At 40.4% G+C, this 14,888-nt stretch overlaps 1 protein-coding gene across 1 annotated transcript in view; it reads right to left on the minus strand.

Annotated features, from left to right (window-relative positions):
- Nucleotides 1–4: 4 nt before the first annotated feature.
- The window catches only part of eys (eyes shut homolog), a gene marked incomplete at both ends in the record, with an annotated part of 145,668 nt that continues 130,784 nt past the window's right edge, over nt 5–14,888 (minus strand). Inside the window, 8 exons of the mRNA XM_083988625.1 lie at nt 5–1,197; nt 2,443–2,604; nt 2,714–2,886; nt 3,128–3,302; nt 5,675–5,819; nt 6,597–6,763; nt 7,898–8,080; nt 12,896–13,068. Coding sequence (XP_083844751.1) covers nt 5–1,197; nt 2,443–2,604; nt 2,714–2,886; nt 3,128–3,302; nt 5,675–5,819; nt 6,597–6,763; nt 7,898–8,080; nt 12,896–13,068 — 2,371 coding nt within the window. The remainder of the gene's footprint in view (nt 1,198–2,442; nt 2,605–2,713; nt 2,887–3,127; nt 3,303–5,674; nt 5,820–6,596; nt 6,764–7,897; nt 8,081–12,895; nt 13,069–14,888) is intronic.

The following is a 14,888-nucleotide window of genomic DNA, read 5'->3' on the forward strand; positions in this document are numbered from 1 at the left end:
ACCACTATTCATCACCCTCATGAACATTAAAACCTTCACTACTTTTGAGAAACAGCACTGGCTTGGTATCTTCAAACAAATGAACATTTTTGAGACTTCCTTCAAAGCCCTTTGGAAACAACCCAGAGGTGACAGTTGACATGTTTCTGTGTAATTCAAACCCACCAAAGTAAATCTGACCCCCATAGTTTAAGGCCACATAACGCTCAAATGGGTCTACATCTTCAAAAAGGATTCTCTTACTGTTCAGTAACACCTGAATAATGGTGCTGTTTAAAGACAGGGAGACATTATGCCATTTGTTGCAGCACACTGTAATATTTCTAAAAATCAATGGGAGGGAAAGTCTCTCTCCAAGATTGACTGCAAATTTGAGGTGGCCACTCTCGAGTCCAATTGCGAGGTAGTCGTCATCTTCGTGCTCTGCCTTTCCCATCCACATGATCAGACTGGCATTCGAGCTCGTGCGGAAACTGAAGGACACCTGTGTGTATTTTAAATTTCTTATGTTGTATCTCGGGTCCAGGTGTCGAATGTACGAGTTTCCCACAAACTTGAGTGTGTCTGTGGATATCTCTGTGTCACAGAACCTCCCACCCCTTCCTAAGGGGCACATGCAGCGGTATGAAGTCACGTTATATGGAGTGCACAAGGAGCCGTGTTTGCACATGTTGTTTGTACAGCTGACAGACTGGTTACACACAGAGCCGGTCCATGGTGGTGGGCATATACAAGTGAATGAGTGACTTCCTGTTGGCCTGCAGTGACCTCCGTTTTGGCACAGCTTGTACCCGCAGGCTGTCCCGTCCCAGTCCCCTACGTTCACTCCACCTGCTGCCCCCGTCTCTGTTAACTCCAGCTCTTGACCGTTGACTATAAGTTCTCTCAGCCCGCCGGTGAAGCCCATTGGCTCTCCTTCGGTTGCGTCAGTGGAGACGAAACTGAGAGTGGACACGCCCCCGACAAAGATGTCTGTAGCAACATCGAGGGTGGTCATCCCTTCAGTCACGTTCTCTATAACCTCCTTGTTATCCAGGCTGAGGAAGCCTCGCTGACCAGTTCTGCCTGCCTTCACTGTGTGCCACGTCCTGCCACGCGAGTCCACTCGCCCGGCGGACTGCAGCACGTGAGTGCCATCACCCAGATTGAACCGCAGCTGGACAAACCCAGATTTCAAGGAGAGGCATAAGAAGTCTCCTGTAGGAAGAAACAAAACTTAAGTTACTTTACTTTAGTAACACAAGGTCAGTGCACAATACTATCTGTACAGTAGAAACTAGATCACAGCATTGAGCAGAATTACAAGGGCATTGCTTGTGGCGAGTTCAATTTTTTAAATGTTACATTCAAACACTGCTAGAAACTGTAAGGCTTGAAAAAATAAAGGTTTAACTTTGCAGATACAATGAGAGCAGTGAACAGAAACCTTCTCACAGGCTGAATATGTCTACAGAATGTTATCTTCTCTGAGCCTCCCAGAGCAGCATGGATTTATATTTAATAACCTGAAACCAAGCTCACATAAACTGGCATTTCATATTTTCCATACATACTACATACTTCATATTTGTGTTACACACAAATAATAGTAAAAATAGTGTTTTTTTTGTCTCTGCAGATTCCAAGTCTCTTGTGTTTGAAGTAAATCTGTGGGTGTTAGTTTGAAGTGCAGTGTGTTGTGACAAAAATCAATTTTAATAAAAAATCCTATCATCTGAGTAGCTGTTAAAGGCTCAATGAAGTAAAACCTTCCAGCATTTCTCAAGAAACAAGTTGAAAGAGAAGACAGATAAAAGAACCTTAATTTGAGAAGCAGAACAATATTTTTCTTTTCAAGCCTTCCTGAGAATCACCTTGAGCCTCTTCAAATTCCTCATATGACGTCCAGATTTGGAACAACACATTTTTTTGTTTTGTTTTTACAATTTAATTGAATTGACACTCTGATTTAACTGTATTTTGTCATCTTTTTTTTTCTTGGAATACTTTGTCTGCAAAATGCTGCTAATTAAACATTTAGCACAACATTTACTAAAATCAGCCGTTCACAACACATCAGCTACAGTGATACCAGTTTAGATCCAGTAGGCCTACTGTATTGTGTTATCAATACAGTTTCATTCAAAGGGGTATTTTTCTATGAATTTATACAATTGTGGAGGTTGCTTTTAAATTGCTTCATCTGCACAATGGAGCATATTTATAGGTTAAGTGCAAATATTCTATCATGTACGTACCATTCTTTTGTTATACCCCTGAAACAAATGATGATGGATCACATTACGTGGGTTATGGTGGCATAGTTTTCATGCTTCTTACACTCTAGCATTCTGCCTAGTGAACACAGCCTTTAATTCATTCATTTAATTCTTTTTTAATTTGATTTATTAATTGAAGATGATTAATACAATGGCCTTTAACTATGGAAGTCAATGTCCTCACCTGCTCTTGCACTGAGATGCTGTGCAGTGTAGACCAGGATGCCCTCTGGTGACAACGGCTGGAACTGCAGCTGCAAAACAGTCCTGTGTCTAATGCTCATCGGTGGGAAAGACATCCATGAAGACAGGTTCCCGCTGAAGAATGGATCACTGATGGTCACAGCTGAACGGGCAAAACAACACAGCTGTTAATAATTGAACAGCGGTGGTCTCGTCTTATGAGATAAATAAGTAAAGAATCTAATGATGCAGTTTGTGTTCAGTGATGCAACCTTGCTCGCAGTAGAGCCCTGCAGTCCCGAGGGGGCACTGGCAGGTATATCCACTTGGGAGAGGGATGCAGGTGGAGCCGTGGGCGCACAGAGGAGGGGGACTGTGCTCCACATCACACACAGACACGGTCTCGGAACAGAGCGCTCCCTTCCATCCAAATGGGCACTGGCAACTGCAGACGGACACAATCAGACGCTGTGAGGAGCTTGTAAACACCAGCGTTTCCTTTCGCCATAGTTGCGCTGTGTAACCGATTCTCTGTAGGTTATTGTTGTCTAGTCACAACACAGCATATCAGAGCCTTCGGGTAAAGGCCACTCAACAATGAGGCCTTCATGTGTTATTCATGAGTGGAATCATTAAAAATAATCAGAAAACAAATCCAAATATTTGTTTATATTTTCCCCACTTACTACACAGATGAGCCAGAGTCCACACATGTTCCCCCGTTCCTGCAGCGAATATGATCACACGGCGTGACTCCACATTGACCCACACTGCGCCCGAAGGCAGGATGTCCCACAGGCTGTCCCAGCACTTGGAACTTTCTGTCTCTTCTTGTTCGAAACTGCACATCAAAAATGCACCCTTTTGAAAAGAACAAACACATCAGCAGCCAAAAACTGAACGTCAGTGGGATATCATTCGTTTATCTGGAAGAGGATTATCAGAGGAAACAACAATCCTTTGTTTGGCTTTGTACCACAACCAAAGGTGCACACGCTAAAAATGTGATTAGGATCTGAATTCAGTTTCCTGCTCAAATAAGGCCAATAAAAAGAAGAAAAAAAAACACTTCTCATAATGTGCAGTGTTGGAGACAAATCCCTTTGATTGTTGTTTATTCTATCATGTGACAACACGGGGTTTTCTATCAAAGATACATACTTAAATCTTTATTCAATGCTGAATTTGAATTTGATGGAATAAAGTCTCTGCAGCTCACACTCAAGATTTCAGAGGTTTAGAATCCAAATGTCACCCCCCCATCCTGTCATCACGCACCCCCCTCATCATATTTGCTTTTTTGCTTTCATAATTCAATTTTATCAAGACAATATTTGCTTTGGCCTGTACCTGCAGCACACTGGGCCTTCTATAAATACAAGGCCTGAGCACAAGCCTTGTAGTCATCTGCACATGCAGACTCCCTTCTCTCTGCTGCATTAGTCATTGGCATAAACAGGATGCAGGGGAAATGTCATGCTCATTCATGAATATTCATGGCATGATGCTGTCTACTTGGCAGACTCAAGTGATGGTTGCGGTGCTGCAAACACAGACCACTGAAAAGCGGAGCAGATTTATAAGGAAGATTACAAAAGCTGGTTATTTTTGTTTTGGCTGCACACTTCGACTCCTGTAAGAGAACCAATAAACCTGATGCTGACAATTATACCTTAGAGAAAATGTGCTGTGAATCTGTTCTTGTGGGAGACATTCTTTAACAAAACTTTCAGCTTGTTCCTTGAATAATATTTTTCTCCCAAAGTCTTTATGGTAATATTTGAGAATGTAGAAAACTGACTGTGGTTCAACAGGTTCAAGAGCTCTTTCGACAAATGAGTGCATCAAAGCAGCATGAAATTTAAATAGACAAACACAAACTTCCCTGTTCTATAACGTCTTGTTATTTGATCAACAGCTTAAAGGGACAACGAGGAGTTTTGGAAAAGCGAAGCGTTTTCACACTACATTTATGAGCCTCCGCGCGCACCGTACATTTCTTTGACCGGGCGCAAGACGGACTCATGTTTTCATTCATCAATAATTAAAGTCAGAGGTTCAAAGAGGTTCACATACCACCGTAGTTCCGACCATAAACGGCGATGCGGCTGCGTTATTCTCATGATTCGCAACGAAGGAAACGCTGGTCGGCTCGACCAGCACTTCCGCCACCACTAATAATAACAAAATAACGATAGAGACAGAACGATATATTTATCGAAAATGGGCCCATTAACAAGTGTGGGTAGCGGAGATTCATCCACATTAACGTGAGACTTTTTTATAACCGAATAGAAACTCCTCGTTGTCCCTTTAAACTGGCTAACTGATTTATCTTTTTCTTTCCCCCAGCAGCCACAGTGCCTCCTCTACCACCTTTCCACAGGGGAGTGAGGATCTGTTGATAACTGGGAGTGAAGTGCATTATCAGTGTGTTCACTGCCAGCCATCATGATTAGGGCTCGAGGAAGGTCACACAGATCTGATTAGACGCTCATGAGTTCTCATTACATCCCGAGCAGAAAGGTTATGGTTCCACCAGTGTCGCCGGGCTCAGGTAGTGCTTACCAACACTGTGGACTGTGGAGGGGTCTGATACAGGCTGGGTGGAGTGATGCTTTACCACAGCTGATTTAATATTAGAAGCCTTTTGTTGGTGAGCAGAAAAAATGAATTATATGATGGTAAATAAGCAAACACACAGGATCACCCCCCAGTCTTTGAACATGAAAAGCTGTTGTTCACCTCAAATGGATCAGCCATGACATTTATAATAACAAGCTTCATTGCAATAGTGCAGAGACTGCTGAATATGGTTATGATGATATTCATAGCTGTTGTCATTATTACGGTTATGGCAATTTTGCTCCACAGCTCAGCACATTAGCAGCCACAATGAATGCCCTGCAGAATACATTCCTACACCTGAGAGAGAGCGTCGATGATGCTGATGATGACAAAGATTATTTGTATGGCACCCTTGTTCAAGTGACCTATCAGCTGTGGAATAGATTTGCACCAAACGCACAACTGTGGGGGGTGTGAAGTCATTAAAGGGCACAGATACAATCAACCTCAAAGCTCTGCTCCGGTCTGAGCCTGTTACTCCCTTTTCATTACACACCTTCCCCTCGTCTTACAAAGAGACAGGGATCCTGAGAGAAACTCCCAGCCCCCAGTACTCTTACTGCAGACAACAGTGTTGGGTTGTAATGAAGCTGTACAAGTCTTACCCTGAAAGCCTTGCCGGAACCTGGAGCCAAGTGGGAGTAGCTCTGGGGTGTACTCATTATATCCACCTACAAAGAGCTGGTTGAAAACATTGAGGCCCACCAGAGGTCCCGGAGACGATCCCGTCCTGTTACGTTGTCCATCAAGCTGAGAAAGACATAGTCGAAATGTCAATACTAAAGCTGGAGTCTTACATCAGTAAGCGTCAGAGTGGGGGCACAATTCATTTAGAAGTCTGGCAAGCAAGGCTGACAAAATGTATGACCTTGGATTGATCACTGAGTTATTCAGCCTGCGTCCACTTATTATCCACAGTAGCTGCTACAGTGCAGTTCTGTGCTTTTGCCTCTGAAAAGACAGAAATTCTTCGAAGCATCGACCCCCTGGGGACCTCTGGGCCTTCGGCTGACTCTATAGCATCTGAATGCTTCTGCACATTTTCCGACCACACTTACATTAGAGGAACATCCTGTTCTACCTGATCATTGGACAGAAACAATCTGGAACCTGAGGGGCTCTGAGAAAACACTCACCTCACTGTAGCACTATTTAGCAGCCTACACCACCCACACCAGGAACAGTGTGGTAGAGGGGGCACAGGGCCATTTGATGAGATCAAATGAGGGAATATTGTTTAGAACAGTGAATCCAACATATTATATATATTTATATCTTTATAGACAGTAGCTCTGCATGCACCTTTGCTGCTGGTTAGATGCTAAACTGTACAAACAATTTATCTGCAGTGGCATACACTCTATGTATGACAGAGTTGAATCTACTCCTACTTCCTAAAAAGGAAACATCTCATCACAGGTTGGTGCTTTACTAGTTGCTTTCCTATAAATTATCAGTATATGTGAACAGTATGTATGATAACCTTTTTGATTTTAAAAAACAACACTTTTCCAATTATCCACTCACCTTCAGCCATCCTGTTTTCTTGGATCTTCCAAATGTAACAGTGTGAATGTTGATCTGGGGGTTCAGTCGATCGCTGACTATGGTCGCTACACCTGATCCGAGGTTGAATTTGTGCATAACTCGGCCATTTCGTATCCCCAAAACAAGAAAGTCGTCACCATCGTTCCCTGCAAAACATGGAAAAATATTTTTTTTCATTACCACAACAGTCTTGAAATATACAAACAGAGAATAAAGAATACAAAAGGCTTTGAAAATAAACAGAATAAAAAACATACCAAAATCAAATACAGTCATGCTTCCACTTAACATTACATCTTTGGCAAACATTTATAATAAATAATACATTTGTACGCTTAAGGAGGGAATTTACATTACCATGTATTTTATTATATATTTTGCATCACTACTTGTTTAATTTAATGTAACTAGATGAGTGCCATCAAAAGAATGAACTCTGCTCCACTCCATGTTGGTGGGTGCTACAAGAAGCTACTTCATTAAACCAATTATCATGTGAAGTGTTCATATTTTATCTGTTCATATGTTGTGTCTTTGAATTTGCACCATTTCCAACGCTGCTGCTCACTCTCCTGACAAGTGTTTCATTATTCATATTGCTCTTGTTTTGTTTTTGCCTCCACCATGATGAATTGAATTCTCAAGAGAAAACAAGTGCGGGAGATCCACAAGATCTTCCATCTTTTCCTTTTTTCTTTTTTTTTTAAATCTCTCCTTCTCCTCCTATTGATGAAAGATGCTGGAAACAATGACACACGTTGGTTACCTGCTACCAAACCTGACCCCCACAGGAAGGAGATCCTAATTTATCTTGATGGCTGCTGACAGCATCACAGAGCACCTACGCCTCAAAGTCTGTTTAAGGCAATTAACACTAATACTTTTGAGATGCTTGGCTCACATGTTTATTTTATTCTATCAAAGCCAACATGCTTCTATTTGAAAGTCATGAACAATAACAGTTAAGCTGGAAGTCAACTAATTGCTGGACGGCAGGAAGGACTCATTATTAATGTCTCAAAATCTGCCAAGGAAGAAAATCCTTAGTGAATCTTCTTGATTAGAGGATCTCAGAAGAGAGAGGAAATCTATTAGATGGCGCATTAACATACACAGCGGGTGAAACCTCTCAAAACAGCAATTGCGTTTCCTTTAAAATCCCTAATGAAGTTTGACAACGCAAATTCAACTAAGGAGCCATCTCAGAGTTGTTTTTCTCTTTTCATTTGACCGAAAGAATTATTTTAAATTGCTGTGCAGTGTGTCTGGATTGAGCTCACCTTGTCCTTTATGCCCAGCGAACAGGATCAGGTTGTCTTTCACAGCGGATGAACTGCTGGCGAGCGTGAACTTCAGCTTGAACTCGTAGAAGAGACTGAGGCTCGGGATGGAGGAATAAGCCACAAAGGAGGTGTAACCAAACTCATCACTTCCGCTGAATCTGGCACGGGTTATGTTGATGGCTGCGTAAAAAAAAGACACATTTAAAAGATCACATTTGTGCTAAAATGTGAATTAAGGGGGGCTGATTCATCATCTCCCTCGCAGGTTACCAAAAGATGGCACTATTGCTACATAATACAAAACAGGGGTTAGTGAAACGTTTTCTTTTCTGAATGCTATTAGATGATGACCTGTTTTCAAATACTATCACCTCTTCAGTCCTTTTCTATTTTCATTAGTAGCTGTTTAGGAAGGGCTCTGGCAAGAAAGCATCGCTTCATACCCGGTGTTCACCAGGGTAGCACAATAATCCTAGTGATTCAATTACAATCTCAAGTTTACTTATTCGGAACGCATGGTTGATTCAGTAATGCTCTCTCATGTATTCCATCTCAGCGTACCCATCTACTTGATTTTACACCAGGGACTCAATGTAAATTTCCCCCTCCCGCTCATTCAAAATTACATGCTGCTCCATGTGTGTATATCTTTGTGTGTGTGTGTATATGTGTGTGTGTTTTCTTTTTACAAACCAGTGAGGATTTAGACACATAACTGCTCTTCTTCACTGCAAACACCTTGCATATTCTTCTGCAGCCCCTGGCGATGGCTAAGAGGGGTTCAGAACTCCCCTCTGCGACTGCCCTCAGCTCAGTTTGGCTGCTAAATTATTAATAAAGTTGGAAAAGCTTCTTTTATCATTTTGAGTCGGGTAGAGCTTTATTTGCCTGTTGTTTCATTGGATGGGCCACAGTCTTACGGAGGCATCTTTATTTTTTAAAGCTGTGGTGTGGTTGAATTAATCATAGACATGATGATCTTTCTGTTCTGTTATAGCAACTGAGGTGTGTGTGTATGAGTGTGTGTGAGTGTGTGCACTTCTCCTGCAGGTGCAGATGAGATAAGGATGTATAAACCATCATAAGAAAATTAAATAACTCGAATTATGTTTATGGATGAGCTATTTACTGATCTAAACTGATATTAGCTAATTTTGGATGAGCGAGGATTAATACAAAATTCTATTAACTTTGTGTGATATGAAGCAACTGTTGGTAACTGTTTTACTCTGCATAATATTTGATCTTGTAATTACATAATTTTATCAGAATTTCTTTTGAAAACTGATTTATTCATACACTTATTTTGAATTCCTATTAACACTTGTCATATTACATAATGAATGAACCTAATAACACAAACTGTGCTATCTATTTAAATCCAAGAAATAGCTCTTTGTGAGAATTGTAGTTCACATTTTACACTTCATTTTGACAGCTTGTTGTTGCTATAGGAGGTATAATTGGAACCTACAGTTTTGTCACCGAGTGAGGGGCAGGGAAGGAGAGAGGAGTCATTGTATGTGTCGACCATGTGAAATTTCAAATACAAAATTCTCCATCTACATGAAATCAACAGATACTGACAAAATGTTGTTCCATAATCTGAATTACAGAATATATCTGTAGGGTTTGTTACTTATCCAACGACTCATTGAACACATGTGAGCACTGTTTTCAGATGAGCAGAGAAAAAATTAATAAAAGCCATTTTTACAGGTATACATGTGTGCTCTTACTCAATAGTTTCTGTTGGCCAACTCATCCTTGTGCAACATTTTGAAATATGGCTCAGTGCCGGCGAAGGTAGTGGTTACAAAACATTAACAAAAAAGCTGCCTCATGGGCTGCCTCTGCCAAATGCATCCAAGGAAGTGAAATAATATGGTCTTTCCACTTTCCTGGGTATTTGTGTAATATGGTGCAATAGAATGGGAGCGGCAGAAGAAAAACAGAATGACATTTGGCACCCAGTTGTAAAATGCATTCTGACATACAGTGCATGTACATAGTGGGCACAGAGCAGCTGGAAAACAACACATCTCCTAAATTAGACGTGCTGCATGCAGTAAACTATTACATTCTTCTCAGTCTAAAAACAATGCAAGGTTAACAGAAATTTGACTAGATCAATACTAAACAGATGTGCTGATGCAGAGTAATGCTAGTGTTTCAGTGTTTAAGCACAAACATCGACTCCTTTGAGATTGTATGAAATGAAATGTATCTATGAAAATATATTGCGCTAAAAACAGATTGCATTACATAATTTCACATCTACACTTGGCTGTTTGTGTGTTTTGCAATTCAACTGTTAAAGCAGTGTTAGCATTATTTTTCTTGCTTTGTGCACTCAGACTTGACAGCATTAATTTGAAATTAAAATGATAATCGCATTTGCAAGTCATGGAACTGCACTAGCATTACTGTACACCTCACATGCAGCATATTGTTTTCAGTAATCTATTAATTCTTAAATGAATCTTTAACAGGAGGTGTGGGCAAGTTGTGTACAAAGGTAGACCATTAATAATTCTGAGTGAAGTTCTCTTAAATATCCATTAATGTTTCACGAGCTTAAGTCTTGAGGCACCAATACCACTTCCTAGTCTTCCCTTTCCTCTATTTCCTGAGTGTTCACAGACCAACTAACCTTGCCCACATGGAAATAAAGAACTGAAAGTATTATATTAAGAAACAAAAACATCTCTGTTTCAAGTTGAGGTTACACTCAGATAGAAAATAATAATAAAAAAGAGATAATTACCACACTCTCAATGACAGTATTTTGCTAAGGATAAAACATGAGAAAAGTTATATAGTAACAAATACAAAAGAGCCCTGTGAGGCAGAGGGACTTTAGGAGTTATCACTTTTGACTCTGATCTAATCTGATGATATCAGGATTAAAATTCAAATGCCAGCCATATACAAAGTGTGACACTGAAAGGTTAGATTACTGTTTGGTATGTGGGTGCTGAGACTTTGACAGGGACTGTGGCATGGCAGAGCCACTTATATGCCAAGCACCCTGCTGCTCCTACAGTCAGTTCAGTCAAGCAAAACTCTTTGTTTCTGTGAACCACAGTCAGTGAGGGCTGCGTTTATATGGTATTTTCTATTTAGAAAATAAAATGTTTAAAAATAGAAAATCATCACTCTTTATCATGCTGCATTGATGGGGTGTTGGAAAAAAGTTAGAAATGAATGTGTATATGCACCTTCAAGTCGGAACAGCAGCTAGGAAAGTATAGTTAGGTAAAATAGGTTACTGGGGAAGTAATTCATAGTTAATTCATAATTCACAAGTCAATTAGTTGGTAATTAGGAAAAAAATGCTGTTGATGTCATGTGAGAAACATGGCACATGCAAGTAGGCTGGGCTGATGGTGAGAAGATTTGGCTAATAGAGAAAATCCTTCCCCACATGGACACATGGGAAGAGCAACTTCCTGGGGTAGTTTAGCCTACATAAGCTAACTACTCTGACACAACATGGTGATGTTTGGAGGGCAAAATATTTACCACGTTTACTATAGCTATTTATCTTTTGCATGTCAGAATGCTAACATTTGGATAACACAAATCATAGTAGGCTATTAGTAGCAGAATAACAACTCAAGAAAACATCCAAAGAAACCAGCTCAAGTTTGTAAGATGTTTCAGTTTGGACCCCCAGATGCATGTAAATCACAGCATGTTTAACAGTCAAGAATTGGCCAATATATGACGTTCATGTCTTCTATCACAGGAACTATTTTTTAGTGTTACTGTTCATACATCTTCCATGTCAACATAAACAGCTGTTGACTAACCAGTCCTGTTAGAGCTGCAGACATGGTTGCGTTAACAAGACAAGAGGTTATCAAATTTCCTCTGAGCAGCACTACTTCTTCAGGGCAGACTAGACAAAACAGTGACTTGGTATTGGAAAATGACTCGGGTGTGACAAAGTGTGCGGAACAGACTAAATAAAGTAGCATAATAGAAAGAAAGGCAAACAAGAGGGTTGCTTTTCTCCACTGGAGACAGCTGTTGATGAGGAATGAACTTTGATGCTGAACTTACAATGTTCCTCTTGGCTGCAAAATAACAGCTGTTAATGCAAATGTGAGCTATGTAGCAAAAAAAAGAAGAAGAAAAAAAGACCTACAAAATAATAACTCATTTAGCCAGTTAACTGCTGCTAAATGGCTTGGGCTGAGGTGGAGCTAATTTACTACACTTTTATTTCAATTTATTCCAAAATTTCAATAATTATGTATAGATCCATTTCGTTTCCATTGTTATATATCTGCATGAGTAATAGCCTGTGAACTGATTTGAACTTGAGGGTCAAAATGCTAACAGCTCAGATATTATCATTAGCTAATAGCTGTGGTTAGCCAGTCAGCATTTTATGTCCCTTGATCAAATCTCTCTCGCTCTCTCGCTCACTCTCTCTCTCTCTCTTTTTTTTATTTTTTTATAGCTGTGGAGTTATGTGATAGAAATAGAAAGTTAATGTATGCCCGGTTATTATGTTAAACAGCAGCCTATAATGAGAGGGAAAGTAAGTGACCACAGACAGGCAGATATGACAGCAAGCTAGCTTATTAACATCTCTGGTAGTGTGCGAAACGAACACATTCACACAAGAGCACAGCACCCTGGCACTTTTAGAGGAAAAACATTATCAATAAAAGTTACTTTGAATCACACTAGTGAAATTAAAGCTATTTGGAGTGAAGATCTTATGAAGTAAAAAGAGTCTTTTGGAATATTCAGCAAAGCAGATGTGAGTTTTGCTTTGATTATCGGACTATGGCTGCAGGAAGACATTTCTGCTTTTTCAGCAGAATTCAGTTTCATTAATCCCTTTACTTAACAACAGGCTCTCATTCTGCCAACTGCTCAAGGCTCTCATTCACCAACTGTTTGCAGATCAGCCCCTTAATAAAGCTGCTAAATGTACGCAGCGTTGCTCTGAGTGGGGCTGCTCTTTGTAACACTCACGTTCATCACACAGAAGACCTTGTCTTCCGTAGGGGCAGAGGCACACGGCCTCCAGTGGCGACTTTGGGATGCATGTAGCTCCATGACCACAGGGGTTGCGCTCACAGGCAGTGAACTGGCACAGCCGGCCTGTGTAGAGCGGGGGGCACTCGCAGAACCAGTCCTCAGCATCACTAAACATGTATACATAGAGGGAGACATCATTAGGCCAGAGGTGAAAATGGACCATGACATTGTAGCAACATGCGCAGGTGTTCTACAAGCTCACACGGCCTGCTGATCACACAGGGAGAGAGCTTTACGGATGAAATAACCTCCCCTGGAAAGATTTGAAAACATGTTAAGAGTAAATGTTGCCATCTTGGAAATGACTTCACGTGTCTTTTTGTCAAAGTAAACACACGCATCCGGAAAAATAACAGCAGAAAGCAAATGATTAGTAACATCTCAGGAAACAAGACTGTCTTCTTCCCTCGATTCATATCCTACGTGCGATTCCTCTCTTGGCAAGAAGAGGAGGGTGATCTAGCATGCAAAGTAATATCCAGACAAGGATTTTATAAAATGCTCCACGATGTGCGCAACTTTGAAAGGTATAATATCTGATAGAAGCATCGTTGGGGTTTCAAATCTATAAATTAATAATGTGTTTTGAGCAGCAGCACTGCAGGATGTATCCTCCTTGCTCCTTGGAAAACTGGCTTCTTGAAATGAAATATTTACATTCTGTCACCATAGTTGAGCATTGTTAGATATGACTTTATTGGAGGTAGCTACGCAAAGATACTGCACAATGCAGTAAAATTTCTAGGGTATGGTTATTAACAGGCTGCTAATGTCAATTTCAAGACGTTTTAAGGCACAAGCGTCTCTCCCAATTGTGGCCGTTATTTTCAAGATAACAGTCACAGATGGAAATTGTCCCACATTGAACAGAGCTGCCATTGTCGTTTGTATAAGGTTTGACAACCTGCAAGAGGAAGAATCAAATATTTAGCGCAGCACCTCCTGGTTGTGTTTCAGAGCTTTGAGTGCTGCTAATTTGTCCCCTCGCATTGTCAGTTAGTGTTTGCGTTTAAATGTCGGTGACACACACAGACACACATGGCGTGGATTTTCCTCCAGATGCTCAAAAAAAAAGAGAGAGAGAGAAAAAAAACAAGCAGGTTAGGTGAATAAGGGTGACACTCTAAATTGCTCGTAGGTGTGAATGCATGTGTGAATGTGTCTGTCTGTGTATTTTGGTTGTGACAGACTGACTACTTGGCCTTGCCATCATATTCCAGCGCATGTATAGAAAATGTATACATGAACGGATGGATGCATGCTTTAAATATTTCAGATGACTAATTGGACTATAAATGAATGCTATAAAATTTGACTATGCTTACTAACACTGAATCCGTGCAATTTTAAACCTGCCTCAGTGAGAACAATTCAGTGGTGGTTGTGGTTTGGTTGAGGAGGGATTTATTTATTCATGTCTTTTTACATAAAATATTTCAGTTCAAGTACAGCAGAGCGGGAGGAAGATACACAAACACAGACACACACACAAAAACAAACAGCTCATGATGCAAAAGGAAAACACGACAAAGCCACGCAACAAGATTGACCTTGAAACAATTCACCACCTTCACTGGGTAAACAACAGTTCTCTCCAGATGTGTTGGGAGCAGATTGTAATTAACAGTCTGGACAAGAATCAGTCGGGTTTGAAGTTTTTGCCTGATGTGTGTGTTTGTTGTGTTGGCTAGGGACACAAATATCTTTGCATTCTCATTGTATAGTGTTGATCCTCAGAGGCATTAAAAGGATGTTAAGGATTGTTAAATCCCCTGTATGTAGTATTTGTGAGTTGTGTATGAATATTTAATCAAACAGTTTATAACACATTTTAATGTACAGTAGTTGTATGAAGGTTTAAAGAGGTTTAATCTACAATATTTATTGACTATTATTATCACATTATTACAGCTGTTTTACTGTAGTA

Source organism: Trachurus trachurus (genome assembly GCF_905171665.1).
Source record: "Trachurus trachurus genome assembly, chromosome: 15".
Taxonomy (NCBI): domain Eukaryota; kingdom Metazoa; phylum Chordata; class Actinopteri; order Carangiformes; family Carangidae; genus Trachurus; species Trachurus trachurus.